The sequence below is a fragment of the Pteropus alecto genome, unplaced genomic scaffold, assembly GCF_000325575.1.
Source record: "Pteropus alecto unplaced genomic scaffold, ASM32557v1 scaffold76, whole genome shotgun sequence".
Classification (NCBI taxonomy): Eukaryota; Metazoa; Chordata; class Mammalia; order Chiroptera; family Pteropodidae; genus Pteropus; species Pteropus alecto.
Genome location: NW_006443138.1, coordinates 21,193,405 through 21,213,346, shown reverse-complemented (window position 1 = coordinate 21,213,346; position 19,942 = coordinate 21,193,405). Strand labels below are relative to the sequence as shown.

At 37.0% G+C, this 19,942-nt stretch overlaps 1 protein-coding gene across 3 annotated transcripts in view; it reads left to right on the top strand.

Annotated features, from left to right (window-relative positions):
* The window catches only part of KITLG (KIT ligand), an 83,722-nt gene that overhangs the window by 22,188 nt on the left and 41,592 nt on the right, over positions 1–19,942 (top strand). For all 3 annotated transcript variants that reach the window (XM_006923813.3, XM_006923812.3, XM_025040997.1), the window contains one exon: positions 13,677–13,790. In XM_006923813.3, coding sequence (XP_006923875.1) covers positions 13,677–13,790 — 114 coding nt within the window. The remainder of the gene's footprint in view (positions 1–13,676; positions 13,791–19,942) is intronic.

The window sequence follows — 19,942 nt, the reverse complement described above, 5'->3', positions numbered from 1 at the left end:
CATTCCCATGGATTGCCAATTAAAAATTGCTCTTAAAAATATTTAACGTGGTCCTCATTTTACAATTTGAATTTTGAAAGTTTAGACTAACCTTTATGAGAAATAAACACTTAGTAACTTGGGTTCTTTTCTCCTAGTATTGCTGAAGGTTTAGTTGCAGAAAATACAATCCACTTTAGCAAGTTTAAGCAGAATGAGATATATTGAAATGTATTTGATGGCTTATAAAACCACTGGGAGGGCTAGAGGAATAGGCTGAGTTTCCAGAACACTGTCATCTAGAACCCAGTTAAGTCCACTGCTGTCTGTAAAGTTGCTACAGCTAGGACGCTGTGACTGCTAATTGCATGGTCTTGTTGCCCCTACTACCAACCACCTAACCTGGCAAAATGCATTTTCAGCCTCCATCTTCTCATGTCAAGGATTTCCTTCTCTTGTCAAACCTGCAGAGTTGTGCCTGACTGACAAAACCTGTTACATCTGCAACTGTAACTAACTGCAAAGGAGTTGGAAAAATGGAGATTTTAGTTTTGCAGCCACTGCAGTACAGAAGGGTTTGGAATGGGAATTGCAAGAGCCAATTTACAGGATACTTCCACACTCACTACATTTAACTTTTCTTTTTTCAAGTTCCTCTAATTTAGGAGCATCTAATGTGTAGCCCTTTAACCAAATGCAACTTTGTATATACCTTTTTAGATATTTTTATTTGTTTTCCCTATTGATATGGCACCCATGAACAGTAGAGCCTAAAAGAAAACCTGTCTCAGACTTTAAAGAGTAAGGATCACATGACAGGCTTGTTAAAAGTGTACGTTCCTGAGATGTATCTTCAGAAAATTGGATACTACTCACTCTGATGCCCAGGAATCTGCATTCTAAGTAAACGCCTCTGATGGTTACACTTTGATTTAAAAGTAAGGCAGTCAGCTTCCCTTGTTGCAGTCAGTGAACCTTCCACAAAAGGGGGGAACATTTCAATAGTTTATTCTGTTTAACCAAAGGCAGTTGGTATGTCCAGCATACATTGCATAATTTGTATATATTTGAAATGGAGCTTGTCATCAGATGTGATAAAGAAAATGATTAAGATTGTGAGTGCTCTTTGAGCTCATGCTTAATTTAACCCCACTTGTTTTGATGCTATTTGGAAACAGTTAAAGCCTAGGACATAGATTTATTTTAATGTGATCAGGTACCCAGATAGGAAAAAAACTTCATTGGAGATTTCCTGAACTGCTTCCTGGGATTAAGTTTTCTTAAAATTTAAAGGCCCTATGAGACCAGACATGTCAGACTCATAGTAGCTGATCTGACAAGACATCTGAGCATATTTAATTACAGCCATAGGGGAAAATACACAAGAAGTCCTAGGAAGTTCAGTCCAAATGCAGCACATAGCATCAGATAGCAGCTGCAGCCCTACACTCATTTTTCATATCTCAATTGTTTGGAATTCAAAAGATTTTACAGAATTTGAAGAAATACAGAGCTTTTGATTTTGATGAAATTACACTTTCAGGAGTGAGTCACGTAGTTTGAAGAGTATAAATCATGATTTATGTTTTCGTAGCTGATTTTGGAAAGCTTGTCATGGTGGTTCAATTTTAAGAGCAACTATTTGACATAATAGTGAACAGTGCTATCCAAAAAAGAACCAGTGTCCGTAAAGTGTTGAAGATGGGTATGTGAATTTAAGAACTGTCATGAATTTTTTTGTGTGTGTGTGGGATGTGTGTGTGTGTGTTCCTATACTTGGCCAGTGCTGGTGGCTTCTCATTTCTTTGAAAATGTATACTTATAGCAAAAGGAACTGGCAACATATATGTAAATCTAGGTTCAATATTGAACTAGCATCCACCAGTTTCTAGACTTACTCAGTTTGTTACATAGCATCATCTTCATAAAACTGTTTAGAATTAGTCATCGACTGGCATTTCTGAAATACAAAGGATTATACTGTTTAGGGGGATGTTTTCTCTCTCTCTGCTCTTATATAAATGCTAAAGACCTGTACTTATAATGTTACCATTATTTCGAAGGCAATAATCTCTACTGCTGGCACAAATGCTTATTCTATCATGTATGTCTCTTATCGAAAATAATAGCAAAACTTGAGCACCTAGGCCCTTGATTCTAGCCTGAGGTAGAAGTTATTTGTAACTATCTTTACATAATAGCAAAGCCTCTGAGCTCACATGGCTCTCATTAACTACAAATAAGTTGTCTTCATGAACAGACCATTTAAGAAAGAGGAAGGCTTAATCATTTTAGCACGACCCTTTCAGAGCTACTTTCCCTTCTACCAAGACTGAAGTTAACTTTCTAGCCGTTCCAGATATTATTTGCTGTCTTCTTCCTTTTCCATTTACCCCTGTGATCCATCCACTATAGTCTGACTCACTCCATGGAAACTGTCACCATCAAGGTGATCTTCAACAACCATCAGGTTGACATCATTTAGTGCTTATTTTATTGGTCATATTATCCCTTTTGTACGTTCTTTTCCACTGGCCACAGTACCTCACAATCAACTGATTTGCCTCTCTTGTATTTGGCTTCTCATTCTCTAATCCTCTTTGCAGATAGTTCTTTCTCCTCCTGGTGTGGTGGTGGTGGTTTTCTTCAGGGTTTTTGGTGATAACTTCCATTTGCCAGCTCCCACCTCTCCTGAAAATCCTGGCTCAGTGAATAGCACCACTTTTTTCCCGTCCCCCAAACCGGAACCTGGAAGTCATTTGTGGACTCCTTCTTTTTTATCCCACTCAATTTCTGTCAGTCACCCAAGTCCTTCCATTCTACTTTCATATTCTCTTGAACTTGTCTGTTTCTCTCTATTCCCACTGCCACTGCTTAGTTGGGGCTCTCCTCATGTCAATTCTGGGGGTCTGCAGTGACCTCCTAACTGGCCTCAGGCTTGTTGCCTCCCCGCAGTCTGTCCTTCATTCTGATGCCCGATAAACCTTTAAAAAATGAATCAGCTCGTGATACTCCCCTACTTAAAGTCTTTCAGGAGCTCCCCAGTGCCTGTAAGATAAAATCCAAGTCAATTAGCAAAATTGAGAGGGCCTCTGTATATTTCTTTAGCCTTATATGTTATTGTTTATTCTTTGTAACTCATTTTTCAATGATATTATAAACATGAAGTTTTGTGGAAATGCTTGTTCCTTCACTTCTCTGGGCATCTGCTACTTCCTCTGTCAGGGGTCTTTACCCCAGTTCCCTTTGATCTGGCTACTTCCTACTTAACCTTTGAAGAAGATATCCTCTCCTCCCAGGAGCTATCTCTGAGCCCCTCCTGCAATTTCCTACCCCCCACTCCCCACCAAAGTCAGGTTTAGCTGTCCCTCCAGAGCCTTCCCCCTCTCACTGCTGTGGTCTCTAGTAATTTGAACTTCCAGAGGCCAAAGACTATTATCTTCTATGTCTTTATCTTCTGTACTTATCAGGTACTTCATACATGTTCGTTGAATTAATAACTAGCTCCTCTTAAAAGTCTGAAAGCACTCAATTTTTTTTTTATCAGAAAGAAAACGTACCACTCTGTTTTCTGGGTTTCTCCCCTCCCTCTAGCTGTACGATTTTCTTAAAGCTACAGCAAAGTGTAACTTTTTACCTGGACTACTTGTTTACCTAGCCTATTAATAACGTGGCATTGTGGGTTCAGTTAGAAACTGAGTTAGATAAAAAGACCTATATGCCTTCCATAGCATAGGCATTTTAAATAAAATTAAGTAGTTCATTAAATATAAATGAAATCGGTTTTATTTCTGACTGGTCCAGTAGTTTTCCTTCCAGAATAGCATAGTTCTTGGTTTAAACCCAGCCTGGGGATTTACTAGCAGAGTGGCCACGAGGAAGTTATTAATCTCTTTGAATTCTGTTTTACTCACCAGCAAAATGGGATAATAATAACCATCTGGTTGAGGGGAAGGTTATATGAAATGATACCTGCGAACTGCTCATCTTATATGTGACCCTTAGTGGGAATCGGTCTGCATGGGTGATTTCTCCTTTAAATAGCATTTACATTTTAGGGTAAGGACTGACTATATTATAGGGTGATTTTCCTATAGACTGAATATCTTGAGATTCTTAAATTCCCCTTTTACATTAAAACCATTGTCTGCCTTTTTAAATTAAGTAATTTCTTCCTAAGATGTTCAGTTTTTGTTATATGAGCATATTCACCACATATTTTAGTGATTATCCATATTTTAAAATATTTTTATTTCATTTCTTCACAAAAGAATCTACATGGAAAGAGGTGAAAGAGTATCTTCATGAGATTTTACTGTACCAATTTGGACTTAAGGTTGTTTGAGTTTCACTTAGCTATGCTGTTAACATCTATTTTCCTGGTAGCAATACAGTTTAAAAAAGAAAAAAAAAAATCTGTTTTCTTTGCACCTTTAAGATTACTGAACAATCACTAGAGAAGAGTCTGTGTAGGAGGATTAGGTATCTTCTCTATAATGTTTAATGGTAAATTAAAAATCAAAAGCCTGAAAGAAGAGGTCATGTAGATTATGGTTATTGACATTGAACAAGAATCTGTTGTTGGTTTCCTTCAAGATTATTTTTGAAGGATATGGTTCATATGACCTCAGAAGACCTGAACTCAGGACTAATTATTATACCTGTATCTTGGTAACTTGCTTTCCTGGCTCTGGGTAGCCGAGCCAATTGGCTCTCTTCCAAAGCACATTTGGGCTACAAGGGAACTGCCTGCTTCACTAGCTGGCATTTGAGATTAAAGAGAAGATGGATGTTGTTTTTGGCAGCAGCTGCTGTTTTGTTCGGGGCAGTCCTAGTACCATTTTGTAGATGTGCATAAAGAAAATGAGTTGCACAGACACTTCACTACCTTTTTGACTTTGAGAGATCTGTAATATGGACCCTGGCAATGCTTATTTTACAGTCTCTTGTCGCACTTATAGAGAGAAAAGTTTTTTGTTTTTTTGTTTTTTTTCCAAGTTTAGAAGATTGGAATCTTGTGGTTTCTTGAACAGCATATGTTTTCCTGATGGTCTTGGGCTGCACACATGTTAATTTCCAGCAAAGGAAAGCAGTCTGGAAAGTCACTTCTGTGTTATAACACATGTTCAGATCAAGTAAATAGTTTGCTTTAGGAGGCTTTGCCAGCTCCTTTTCCTGGCATGTGGCTTTTTAGTATAAGGAAGACTCTTATGTTCAAGAAAAACTGATGATTCCACTGGGGTCTGTTTGCTGAGATTTATTCTCACAAAAATGAGATTTAGGTAAGACCTTTGCCTTTAGGGTCTCCAGCCTCATCTTCTGGTAACTTCTCCTTCCTCCTTTAAATACCTTTCCAGTATTATCTGTCCCTTTTAAAATCTCCTCCCAGAAAAAGACCTTGCTATATCGGTCATTCACAATTTAGTATGAATTTCAGTCACTATTACTTCCCTCTACTAGGACTGTTTCTGTTGCATAGTTCTAACAGTACGTACAGATTTCTCAAGTTTTTCATTAGGTTAATAATTTGAAGTCAACATTTAGCAATGCAAGTGTTATTGGTATTTTGTGCGTTGTAGGGAGTTTGGGGGACACTTGACAAAACATCTCTAAGTTAAAAAGAAAACATAACAAAACTAGAACTGCCGACAATAAGATTAGCTTAGTGTCTGTGCAGTGAAAGGTTATCATGGAATAAAAGGTTATCATACAATGAGCGTGACCTAGAGAGAAAAGTTGTATGATGCTAAAACAAAGTAGCCAAAGAAAAATGTCATGCAGAAGCAGAGGCTGATACAGAAAAAAACAGTGAAGCGATTACCCAAATGGAAAAGATACATTTTAGAGCAGAAGTCCCAAACACAGGGACATTTTGCTTCAACTTTCTATCTCTAATAGGGTGTGTGTATGCACACACACCCACACATTTAGACACCTGTATACCCTTGTTGGAGTTTTCAGAAGTTAGAGAAAGAGGAAGAGAGAAAACAAAGATATATTTTGTTGATATATTGGAACATCTCAATTGGAAGTTAATTGTCTATTAAGAGAAGCTACTCTAGACAGAGTTGAGAACTAAGAAATAAATTGAAAAGGCATCTGAAGTGAAAGTTAACATCAAAATACCCATGTACTAAAGGTAATAATACTCTTTTTTTTCCATGGAGGCTTGACTCTTTAAAGTCCTTTCTCTGTTTTATTCAAATGGTTTTGGAGCACTTGTTTCTCTGGTTTCTTAGCAATCCAAAACCCATAAACCACACAGCAAATAATTGCATAGCACCTGCAGTTTGAAAAGTTTTCATTTGATTCTCATCACCATTCTACAAAGTGGGTGAGGGAAAAATTATTCTTATTCTCATTCAAGAGACTTATAAACAGCTAGGAGGAGAGATTAATTGGCTTGTTTGAGGTCACACTGTAAGGGGCTCAGAGGTTTTCTGGATACATGTTCTGTACTCTGCCATCACACCACTGGTTTTCAAAACTTTTTTATTTTTTTACTTTCTTGTCCTTGGAAACCTTTGTTCAAACAAAATCTTACCCAGAAGCATGAACAAATAAAACAGAAAAAAAGCTGAGCTGCTTTGCTTAAAGCAGGGGTCGGGGGCCCAGAATACTGATAGGGAAGTTTATTTTCCTGACCAGGAACAGCTTGAATATTGAGCTCTGCTTTATTTTCCTATTGCTGCCATGACAAATTATCACAAATTTAGTGACTTAAAGCAATACAAGTTTATTATATTACAGTTTTGGAGATTCAGAAATCCAAAATGGGGTTTACTGAGCTTAAATCAAGGTATCTAGAGGACTATGTTCTTTTCTGAAGCCTTTATCTAAGGGAGACTGTTTTCTTACCCTTTTATAGCTCCTAGAAGCAACTTGCATTCCTCAACTCCTGGCCTCTTTCCTTTCTCTTATGGGCCAGTGATGGCAAGTCAAGTTCTTACCATGTCACATCTTTCCGACCCTTTTTCCATCATTGCATTTCTCTGACCAGAGTTGGGAAAGGTTCTCTTTCTTAAGAACCCAGCTGATTAGATTGGACTTAGAGAACCCAGGAGAATGGCTCCATGTCCAGGTCCTTAACTTAATCACATCTGCAAAGTCCATTTTGCCATATAAGGCAATATATTCACAAGTTCCAAGAATTAGGACGCGGCCATCTTTTTTGCCATTATTCTGCCTACCATTAGCACCCATGATGGACCACGTGTTATGTTTGTCATCGAGACTTTTGAGGCTAGCAATAGGCTAGCATGAGAATGGCTCCATGTCCAGGTCCTTAACTTAATCACATCTGCAAAGTCCATTTTGCCATATAAGGCAATATATTCACAAGTTCCAAGAATTAGGACGCGGCCATCTTTTTTGCCATTATTCTGCCTACCATTAGCACCCATGATGGACCACGTGTTATGTTTGTCATCGAGACTTTTGAGGCTAGCAATAGGCATGTTAGCAGTAACAATATGTTGCATGTGTGACTGTCTGGGATAAACAGGTAAACTGAGAATGAAACTGACAAAAACTAAAATAAAAATTTAAAAAAACCAGTCATTTAAACAAGTACAGTATTTTGGAGCTACTTGGAAGAGGGCAGTCGCAACTATGTAACTAAGATGCTTTTCCCCCCAGCTTTATTGTGGCATGATTGACAAATAGAAATTATATTGAAGGTGTACAATGTGATGTTTTATGCATCTATTGTGAAATGATTATCATAATCTAACATATCCAGCACCTCACAGAGTGACCGCGCGCACGTGTGTGTGTGTTGAGAACTTTTGAGATCTACTTTTAGCAAATTTCAAGTATATAATAACAGGATTAATTACAGTCACTATGCTGCACATTAGGTCTCCAGAACGTATTCATCTTATAACTGAAAGTTTGGATCATTTGATTAATATCTTCTCTTTTCCCTCATTCCCCACCCTGTGGTAACCACCATTCTGTTCTGTTCTGTTACTTTGAGTTCTACTTTTTTTTTTTTTTTTTTAAGATTCTACATATAGGTGAGATCGTGCAATATTTGTCTTTCTGTGTCTGGCTTATTTCTCTTAGTCTTCGCTTTACATGATGAACCTGAATCATCAAAGAAAAGCAGACTTTAAAATTTCTACCCACTGAAATCAGGGAAGCGTGTGTACTATATATTATAAAGATTTCTGTATAGAATAATCACTACTGAAAAATTACTCTTCCATATAAAGAAGTTCTGCATTTCAGCCCTCTCCCAAGACTACCAATAAAAGAAGTGTTGCTGCTGCTCTGCAGACTTCTCAGAACATTTCTCCTCTGCTCCTCAGTCCTCATGTTGACTTATGCCAGAGTGAGTTGTCGAATTTTACGAAAGGTGAATATTCCTCACCAGTAGCAAAGTATATACAGAATTAAATTAAAATATGAGTTTATTTAATAGCTTTAAAATAAAGTGTTTCAAGAAATATAGGTTTGTCTGCAATATTTGAATATATTAAGAGATTTAATTTTAGCCTTGATGAAATAGGTTCCTATACCAAGAGCAAAATCATATTTTTACAGATGTTTATATACAACTGATGCAAAAAATAATATTGATACTGCCCTCTACTTGAGTGCTAGATCTCACCCCTTCTTGCCTTCTCAAGGACATTGCTCAAGGAGTTCCCTCTCTTTTGATCCACATCGCCAGTTGCGCCCTCCCCATGGATCATCCCCACAAGGCGTATGGACCTCCTGGTATTTCTACCATCTTACACCCCCGTCCCCCAACACACACATCCAATTCCTTGCTAGCATCCTACTTTGTTTTTAATCATTTCTCTCTTTTGAAGGACAATTCTTTAAAATATTTGTCTGTATTCCCTGTTTATAATTAGTCTTCTCTCATGTTCTCTTAAACCCACTCCAGAATAGCTTTTTCCCATAACTGCTTTAATAAAAATGTTTTTCTTAATGTCACCAATGACCTCTATTCTGCTAAATCCTGATCATTTCTCAGTCCTCATCTTACTTGACTTATTATGAGTATTTGACATAGTTTAACTTCCTTCTCTTTAAGGTACATTTAAAAAACAAAACAAAACTTGGTTTCTTCTACTTTTTTGGCCTCTCTGTCAAGCTCCTTTGTTAGGTTTCAATCTTTAACCAGACCTGTTAAGGTTAGAGCACTGGAGGACTCGGTCCTTTGTTCTTTTTACTATTTGTACTCACTCCTTTGGTGGTATCACATACTCTTCTGCTTAAAATTCCAGTTATATATCAAAGGCTATCAGATGTATATATCCAGCCCTAACTTCCCTCCTTAATCTAGATTCAAATATCCTGATCTAATCATCACTGGAAATCTCAAAGATGTTTCCAACTTTGCACACTCAAAACTTAACTCCTGATCTGTCCTTTGCCCTGCAAACCTTCTCTACCCTCAGCCTTCTCCATGTCGGTTGATGACAACACTATCCTTCCAGTTGCACACGCCAAAATCCTTGGAGTCATCTTTGACTCTTTCAGATCACATTCTAACTGTCAGAAAATTCTACTGTCTCAGCCTTCAGGAGACAACCAGAATATAACCACTCTGGTCAGTGCACTGCTACTAACCTTTCTTGCTTAGATTAGAGCAGTAGCCCCTAATCGGTCTCTTTGTTTCTGCCTCTTATTAACCTAAAGTCTGTTCTGGCCACATTCATCAAAGTACACTCTTTTAAGACTTTATTTTTTTAGATCAGTTGTAGGTTCACGGCAAAATCAGAAATTTCCCACATGCCTCCTGCCCCAACATGTGCTTAGGCTCTCCCATTATCAACATCCCCCAGCAACTGATGAACCTACACTGATGTGACGATCACACTCGATGTGATTGATGAACCTACACTGACACATCTTAACCACCCAAAGTCCATAGTTAACATTAGAGTTTATTCTTGGTGTTGTACATTCTGTGAGTTTGGACAAATGTATAATGACATGTATCCATCATTTTAGTATCATACAGAATATTTTTACTGCCATAAAATTCTCTGTGCTCTGCCTATTTATCCCGCCCCCTCCAACTCCTGAAATCTCTGATATTTTTACTGTTTTCATAATTTTACCTTTTCCAGAATGTCAGAGTAGTTGGAATCTTAAGTATGTAGCCTTTTCAGAGTGGCCTTTCATTTAGTAATATGCATTTAAGTTTCCTCCATATGTTTTTATATCTTGATAGCTCATTTCTTTCTAGTGCTGAATAATATTCAGTTGTCTGGATGCACTACATTTTATCCATTTATCTCCTGAAGGACATCTTGGTTGCTTCCAAGTTTTGTTAATTATGAGTAAGTTGCTAAAAAATCAGTGTGCCGGTTTTTGTGTGGACACAAGTTTTCAGCTCCTTGGGGTAGATATCAAGGAGCGTGATTGCTGGATTATGTGGTACGTGTATGGTATGCGTTTTGTAAGAAACTACCGGTCTTTTTCAAAAATTTCAAAATATATTTATATCTCCCCTCTGCTCAAAAGCTTGCAATGGATCCTGTTTCATTAATAACAAAAATCAAAAGTCCATATGATGTTTTTACACGATCTGGTCTCTCCATTCTCTCTCTGCCAAGCAGGAGTGGAGGGAGGGGAGTGGTTACTCTTGCTGTTTTTAAAATAAAGCAGATTCCTTTAATAGACCTTCGAACCTCTGCACCAGCTTTTTCTCTTTCTGCAGTACTCTTCCCACAGATAGCTGTGTGGATCACTCCCCTAGCTCTATCCAATTTTTGATAAAATATTGCCTTCTCAATGAGACATCATCAAATATCACCCTGTTTACAATTTCAAGCTGTTTCTCCACACATTATAGTCTCTTTCTGGTCATAGCTAGTTCTGTGGCCTTTTCCGTACACTCAGGATGCCCTGGGGATCTGACCCTCTCTGCGGTCCTCTTTGCAACAAGAACTCAAGCAGTTTGTAAGAGAATTAGCTTTACTTCAAGAGAATCCTGCCGAAGTTTCTAGGTAGCAGAACTAACACCTGTATGTACTTTATTTTTAAGACTGGTACTGGTGGGAGGTAGCTGTGATGGAGAATGAATGGAAGTTCATCACGTGCCCCTGAGGGGCTACTCAACTAGTAAGATATAAGCCCCTAAAGTGGTCCTGCCCACCCAACATCATCTGTCATTACCACACCCATCCCAAGTATGCAGCAACATGTGGACATTAGAAACTGCCTGGGAGTCATGAGACCTCTGCTGTACTGGTGCTTTGCATGCTCTTTTGTCACGTGTTGCATCCTTTCTTAAAGCTCAGTGGTACACTTGGTGCTGGATGACGCCTCCAGTGCCTCCTGAGTGTGATTGTCAATTTGAACCTAAGACCACCACTGCTAGTAGAGCAGGATAGGCATTTATAATCCCAGTTTCTTTTACTTTGATCTAATTTTTCTTTTTTTCCATGGCACTTAGCAGCTTTTGACATTCTGTACAATCTAGTTACTTATGTTTATTGGCTATGGTCTGCCTTCCCTCGCTAGAAGGTAAGCCTTATGATGGCAGGAATTTTTGCCCCCCTTCCCACTTTTTTTTTTTTTACTGATATATCCCAGACATCTAGAACAGTGCCTGGCATACACTAGATAGTAAATATTTTCTGAATGAACGAGTGAGTGAACAAATGTTTGTTTAATATTTCTTCAGTGCCAAGCATAGGGCATGGAGAAGAGAAGTAACAGAATTTCTGCCTTTATATTTCTTGGAGCTTAGAGTATGAGTATGGTTGTTAATGAGATTGGCCACTTACAAAGATCCTTAGGGAGGATTCCCAAGTCATATCACAAAAGAGAGTTTTGCAGAAATGTATTTCAAGGTTGGAGAGGGGTGGGACGTGGTGGAGTTAGGTAGCAATGACAATATAAAAGAAAGCTTGAGTTTATTTTTTTAAATTTTTAAAAAAATTATTGAGGCGACATTGGTTAATGAAATCAAATAGGTTTCAAGAAAGCTTGAATTTAATCAATTATATTTACATATATGAAAGAAGACTGTTATTAGAGGAGATTTTATATGTTGGCATTGCCCGAAAAGAAAAACCCCCAACACAGAAATCCTTCACACAATTTAATCTTCATTTTGGTCCAAAGGAGGCAGAGCTATGCAGAGTGTGACCCCACAGAGCTCAAAGTAGCCTTAAACAAAGTTAAGCAGGGTTACCGGTAAAAGATCACAGTAGAAAAACAACAAAAGCGTTTTAATTTTTTTTTATAAGCCACTACTACCTTTGTAGGTATCATTGTAGTCTTAGAAATTTTAGTAAATGATAATCATCATTTGGTGTAGTATCTAGTTAGCTTGCAGATAGTAATTTAAAATAATAATCTAGTTCCTTTTAATACACGGCTAGCTACATAAGTAGGAAAGATTTCTAGCATGGGCAGATGGGCTTTTGTGTAATTTAAAGATGCCAAAGACAGATGTTAACTTATAAAAAATCTCTTACATTTTAAAATACATTTACATCCCCATTCCTATGCTCATGCTGTTTATTTTTTCCTGGACTTATCTCCCTGCCATATCAACTCTTGCAAACTCCTCCTTGTCCTCCAAAATCTACCCAGAGTCACATTTTCTTCTCTGGCTTTTCTTGGCACTGTCTTCCAACCACAGATTTCCCCACTTAAGATTAATTGATTAATTGTTTCCTCCTTTGTGTTCCTAAATCATTTATCACTGGTGTGGGTGTGATTTATTCACCTGCCTCCGAGTTTCAAGGGCATATTCATCACCTTTGTTTTCTCTAGTGACTGGCACAGTCCCTGTCTCATGATACATGTTCAATAAGTAGATATTTAGTTTGAAGTATGGAACTGTTTTTATCCTGGTCACTGATTCATCCAGCAAGTATTTATTAAGGGCATTTTATGTACAAGGTGCTGTGTCATATATTGTAAAGATACCAAAAATATCAGTTGCCCAATTTCTTAAAAACCTAAATATAATGTAATAAAACATAAGTCATGCATGAAAGTAACTATAATACATGGTTGAAAGCGTTATTTTCAAAGAGGTGTGCATGCGCACACACGTGCGTGTGTGTGTGTGTGAGGTTCCTTTATACTAGGGTTCAAGAATGTTGTCTTATTGACTAAGGAAATATTTTTCCTTCTTAAATAGCTAAAAAGCTGTGATTCAAAACTATGTTTGGTTTTTTTTTGGTGTCTCACAAATTACATTAAATTCTATCCTAGATCTAAAAATATCTCTCTCTTCCTCACTTTATCTTGATGTACTGTTATAGATTATTATATTAAAGCACTGCTCAAGGTTATGCTGCTACTTGCCAAAGAGTCCACATTTAAAGTAGAGAAAGTTTCATTTGGTGCCTTAAGGTATGAATTTAATGCATTCCCTGGTTTTGAAAAAACACCTTAAGTGATAAATCCTTTACATGTTGCTGCAACTTCATTCCTAATTGCCATTAGGAAACTGGCTATAGAAAGCTTTTGACAGAAGTTAACAATAATGTCATTGAAATGAAAGATCCAAACCATATTTAATGGAGAATTTTTTAAAACTTTGGTAAGCATAGTTTGAATGCTCAGCATTTAATTGTATTTAAGCCAGTAGCATTAAAAAAAAAAAAAAATTGGTAGATTGCATTTTCCACATTAAGGCACAAGATGTTAATAGTTTAAGTGAATATGAACTTTAATTGATGGTCACCAGCAATTTTTCTCTTTTTATTTAGACTTGGATTATCACTTGCATTTATCTTCAATTGCTCCTATTTAATCCCCTCGTCAAAACTACAGGGATCTGCACGAACCGCATCACTGATGATGTGAAAGACGTTACAAAATTGGTGAGTAAGGAATGCTTTCAATAGTTGTGACTCTTTTTCTTGTGCCTTTTGAAAAAGCTTTTTTTTTTTTTTTTGGCCTCAAATTGGTAATTTTCTAAGACAAGGAAAGAAATTACTGAGGTATCTAAGGGACTTCTAGAGAGAGCAGGTAGGGAGATATTTAAAGTCATAGAGGATCTGTTGGTAAAATTGGCCCATGGCGCACCACTGCAGTGATTTTGTTTCTTTGCTGGTATTTTCATCTCATTCACAGGCAGTGAAGGACACTGGAGAGTTCTCTATGTGCCGATGTGCCAGCTATAGCTTGTTCCCCATTACCTCTTCAGTGGGTTTCGCAGCATGTCTTATTTCCCCTCCACATGCCTTCCTACTCTTCTTTAACAAGCCTAACAAAAAGAGAGCTGAGATGGCCATCCTCCCCTTTCCAACAGCTTGAAGACATGTGAGTGTGTGTTTGCTCCCTCAGTGAATGTAGTTGGACAAGTCATTTGTTGCTCAAATGTTGACCAGACTCATCTCCCACATTTGCCACATTGGAACTCTTTCCTTAGCAAGGGCCATTTCACACTGGTGCCGTAAGTCACTACTGCCGTAAGTCATGCCATGCTCTTCTTAAAATGCAGACCAGAGAGAGAGAGAGGGCATAATGCAACATCTGGAATGCATTGTTCCCAACTCTTGTCATCTAGGGAAGATTTTCCATGCTCATTTGTGCTACAGAGTATGATTCCAGGATGAACAAAGCTTGAGAGGCATTTTTTATAAGCTCCTGGTTCAAAATAGCCAAGTGGCACTCACTTATTTGAATATTATGTAGGGAACAGGTGATGCGAGATTAGGAATGATGGAAAACGGGGGTAGTAACATGTAGAAAGAAAGAAAAGTATGTATGTTGAGATCTTTATCTTTCCTACTCTTGATATACATTTCCTGGTTTATATTTTTATTGTAGGTTCATAGCTGAACTTCAAAACAAATTTAATGCTACGGTCCGAGGCGTATTGCTTAGCCTCAGTGCAGAATTAGTAACACACAGGCACCCACCCACCAGCCCCCCACTCCCAATTTATGAAGATTCCTCAGAAGGACACCCAGAGGCTGCAAGTTTAAAAATATTCTCTGATGCAATACCTGAAGATGTATTAACATGTTTTATCTGAGGGGCTGGTGACCAAAGCAGTGCAACAGATGCCTACTGTGTGTCCGACTAGATATTGGGTATTAGGATGGGAATGAAGGGGAAGTATTTTTTTAAAAAGCATAGATCATGGTCCTCTTTTTTAATTTGCTTATTAGTTTGTGACCCAAGAAACTATATTAAAAAGAAAATATATGTTTATATTCTAAATTTTTTATCAGTAGAAGGCACTCTTTAAATGTCAGTTCGACGAATGAAAGAAATAAGGATGTACTCCACCAGGTCTGAGAATTGTAGTCACCTGTGGCGCTTATTAAAATTACAGGTGTCTGGACCATACTAATTCGATAGGTCTGAGGAAGGACTCCAGGCATCTACATTTTTAAGATATTTCTGAAAGGAAGTTTAAGATCTATTGCTCTAGATGGTGTATTCTGTCAAACTTTAGAAACCGAAGTGTTTTGACTCTGATTTAATCTCAGTTGTTTTTATGAGTAGTTTTATATATGTCGTACAAATTTATATGGATGTCAGATTAATATGAGTCCCCAAAATATGTTAAAGTAGATCACAGTTGGGTAATGAGAACTCTCATGGAGCTGTTGGTATAACTGTGGAGCTGAGAATGAGCTGGGGCAATCTGCAGTGGTCCTGGGGAGCAAATTTCAAATATGTGGTCACTGAATCACAGTTGGAAGATGATGGTGCACCTGACCACAGGCAGCATATTCAAGATTAATGTAATATTTAAGAAAAATTACCTGTAGGCATTATTTTTTGCTAAGTGTTTTAGTAATACTACTTCATGACTACAACTACCTGTGAAATGTCAAATGCATATTTTCAAGTGGTGTAAGTAGATACTATAAGCATTTTCCAAGATTTTTCATTTTGTCTTTAACCATCCCCCTGTTTTTCATCTGTTACTTATCAGTTGATACAATGAAAAATGGCAAGAAGCACTGAAGAGAAAGAAGCACCTACAAAGGTTGCTTATTAATATTGGTACTAAAATATAGTTCCTTGCCCTAAGGGCAAATATGAAATTATTAAACTGAAAAAAGGTTTGTTTTTCCTCCCTTCCAGCAACTGACTCAGGGGGAAACCTTTTAATTTCAAGAGTTCATCTAATGAAATTAGCATGTTTATTCAGATTTGTGGGGGAAAAAATGAAGATAGTAAAAAATTGGATGCAGAAGATCACTTCTAATTGAATAAAGACCTACATAATGCATAGCCTTTATTTATTGAGTAGTAGGCAATAGAAAAATATAAAATAATTTCTGATCTCAGAGTGAAAGTCATCTCTGTGAATATATGAATGCATATCACTAACACCACTAAAAACAACACATAAATGGATACCATTTTACAAATGTCATGGTATAACATAGGACTCGACCTGTGCTAATATGTTGGTTAAGAGAATGGATTTTGGAATCAGGCAGACCTGAATTTTAATTCCTAGCTCTTTGATCTTGGATAAGTAACTACCTTTCTAAATCTCACTTCCTACTTCCTAATTTTTTGGTATAGATTAAATAAGAGAATTCATATATAATTTTTTTAACCACAGTTATTATCATATAACCTCTTTATGCCTCAGTTTCTTCATCAGTATAATTGATTAATAGTACTTAACCTTGTAGAGAGATTACAAGGATTAAATAAATTAATGGAACAGTGCTAGAAACATAGCGCATACCTGCTATTAGCCATAAATATTGGTAGTAATGGTGGGCTCATAGGATACTGGAGCTGAGAGGGATTTCAAGACAAACTATTTTATAAATTAAAAAAACCGAGACCCAAGAGTGGTGAAGCTGAGCTCCAGTCCCATTGCCAGTGCTGTGTCTTCTAAAACAGTAGTTTTCAAACAGGTCCTAGAGCCCACCCAGCTGCTCTGCTTTTACATGTATCTAGGTTTCCAAATAAGAGTTGAGTTTATTGAAAGCCACTGCTTGAGAACCATCCAATGTCATCTCTTAGAGTACTTATTAAAAGTACAGCTGTCAGGGCCCCCACAATCCTACCTCAAAAATGCCAAGTCTCAACTTGTAGAAATGGGGTGGAGGGACCCTAGTGTTTCTGACCTGCATCCCGGATGATAATTATTTGCACAGCAGTGCCAGGACTGCTGAGGCCATAATACTTATAATGCTGGGGTTTTTTTCCAGGTTTGGAAAGAAGCTGTACCTAGGAATACCAGATGCTGTAGGCTTTAAAAAAAAAAAAAAAGGAAAAGAAAAGAAGCTGTGTTCCCATCCTTAGACTAAAATTCATTAATTTCACTAATTCAAACAGCCACATGAGTGACTTTTGAGTTTTATGGGCATAGATCATTACAGCCTCTCTCTAAAGGACAGTGAGGGAGAGCACCTTGAAGTCTCTAGGAGTACACGATGTTTGAATCCCAGCTCTGCTATTACCTTGCTGTGTGACCTTGGATAAATAAATCTCAATCTTTCCAGGATTCCATTTCTGGTTTTTAAAATGAAGAACAAGGACATGATCAATAGTTCTTAGTCCAGAATTCATAAACATCAATGCCTTGTAAAATGGAATTCCAAATTATGCCTATGTGTGCCTGCCTACAGTACATTTCTGAGAAGAAGGTGCCTATCTTTCATCTGCTTCCCGGAGAAGTCTGTCACCCCCACTCCCTGAAAAGATAAGAACTACTAAATTAAATAACTTTAGAGGCCCTTTTAGCTCTGAAATTCTTTTATTCCATAACAGTACTTCTTAAGGTTGCATATTTTGGAATAATTCAGTCATGTCTTGACTAACAGAGGTTGTATAGAATGAGAGAAATTTGCTTGGTACATTTTATTTGAGAGAAAGAAAGTGGATTGATAGTACATTTTTGCCTTGCGCTCACACTAATTTCTTCAGCTGAAATCATTCCTTCGCAGGCTCTGCCACTTCCTCCTTTGCGTTAGATGGCAACTCTTACTGTGCCCACAAACTTTAAGTTGGTTTGCTTGGGATGATTGTTATGTTACAGAAGCACATGACTTATGACTTTAGACTTTAATGTCATTTATTTTTTTTTTTAATTTCTTCTTGGACACTTTGTCCTGCCCCTATAATCCCCATGGTTTTCATTTGAAATCCTTCTGGCATGTTTACTCAGCATAATCGTTCATCTATTTATGGAACATATTGCTTTGTTTCTAAAAAATGTTGCAAGACTTGTTTTAAATGGCAAACTCAGACCTACCTAAAAAAGGGTCAAGTATCTGGGAACAGAATGAATCAAACTTCTAGAACTTGCATCTAGATGACAGTTAGGCTGCAGCTTATAATGTTGTAACTGTTCATGTAAGGAGGAGTCCAAATATTGAAATAGTTCAAATTAATTTCCATTTTTCTTTTTCCTGTTGTTCACTTCATTTGTGGTGATGTTCTTCCTTCATCTGGGGAAATTCAATTAAATGCGTTAGTTGCTTTATAAACCTTTTAGACTTCAAATTTATATTGAGTAATTATTTGTTTTTCTCAAAAAAATGCTTTTACAAGGCAGATGGCTGTCCCAGCTCCATCTTGTAAATGTGAAACTACTCTGTCTTTTCAAGGTCAGGGTCCATAATATCAGTAGAATAGAGTAAAACTCAGAAATTCTTGGTTTTCCTGGTTTTGTGATAGGCACTTTAAGTAGGTTATGTTAATATTATATCACTCTTGGAGTTTAACATAATGGGAGATTATAAAAATATCCTCATATAACAAATTTTCACAGTTTGAATGGACAGTTTTGAATAATTTTAATTTTTATTCTTTTTCAAATATAGTTTTCTTCAAGTAGAATTACCACTGCATTAAAATGGAGGATTGGATTTTCCGAGTCTTTCCGTTTTCTAGATGAACTCTAAGCTTTTCTAAGCAAATCATCTCTTTAAAAGCAGAAGTCTCCCAGAATGCCTGACCCTTGAAGAACAATGTTTTCGTAGTTGGAAGGTTTTAAAAGTTTATTTTTATTCGTTTGCAATACTTAGCATTTTAATTTCTGCTCTAATGGCCAGTAGAAATTTCTCTATTTAAAGCTAAATTTAGGACTATTAGTATTCAAAGAAAGGACAGAAGTGTATTGGAAATAGTATTTGTGAAAACTGTCAACTAGAAGGCTTGTTATATTACCAAGCATGTTAATCTTATCATAAAGAAAACATTGCTTGTTCTTTTTTTATGGAATAAACCACTATGTGCTATGTCTTCTACTCTTTGACTTGTAAAAAGCAGTAGTTATTGTGTGAATATCCAGGTAACATGCCAACCCTAGAAGATAAATTCTTTAATCCCCAGTTTTTTAGGAAGCTGAGGCTTAGCGATGGTGAGCAACTTGACCATCCTCGCTTGGAAATACAAAGCTGAAGAGAGGTTTGAACTCATGTCTCTGGAGCATAAGAACCCAGGTCTTAATTGAAGATGTAAATGTCAACTGCAGTTTACGAATTATCATTGTAACCTCTTGAATTTTATTTCCTAGGTAGTAATCTTATGATTAGAAAGCAATTATGTTGTAGAAGTTCAATCAGTACTACTTAATCGTAATCATCATTGTAAGGTGTTTCTGTGAAATAGATAAAAAATGTTTATCTCTTCTTTTTGAAAGAAGATAAGGGTCATCTAACTTTTTTAAGGTATTCTTCACTGAGGAAAGATAACCCAGAAAAGTCTTGTGAAGTTGTCATCTAATATTTAATTTTTTAATCATCAGCTGAGCTATTATTAAAAACAAAAAGAAAACCCGGATACCTTTAAAAACTAAAGATAATTGACCAGGTTACTTAGATTTTTAGTCAATATTAAAAGGAGATCACTTATAAGGAGAAGTAAAAAAGCAAAAACTTTCTCCTATGTTATTTTTGAAGACTGAACAACCAGCTTTTCACGAAGCTGTTGTACATGAGTGAACTGAAATTTAAATACAAGAGTACAGGGATTTTCCCCTTCTACAACAGTGATTCTTAAACTTCTCTAGATCTGATGAGACTCTGAAAACTGAACTCTT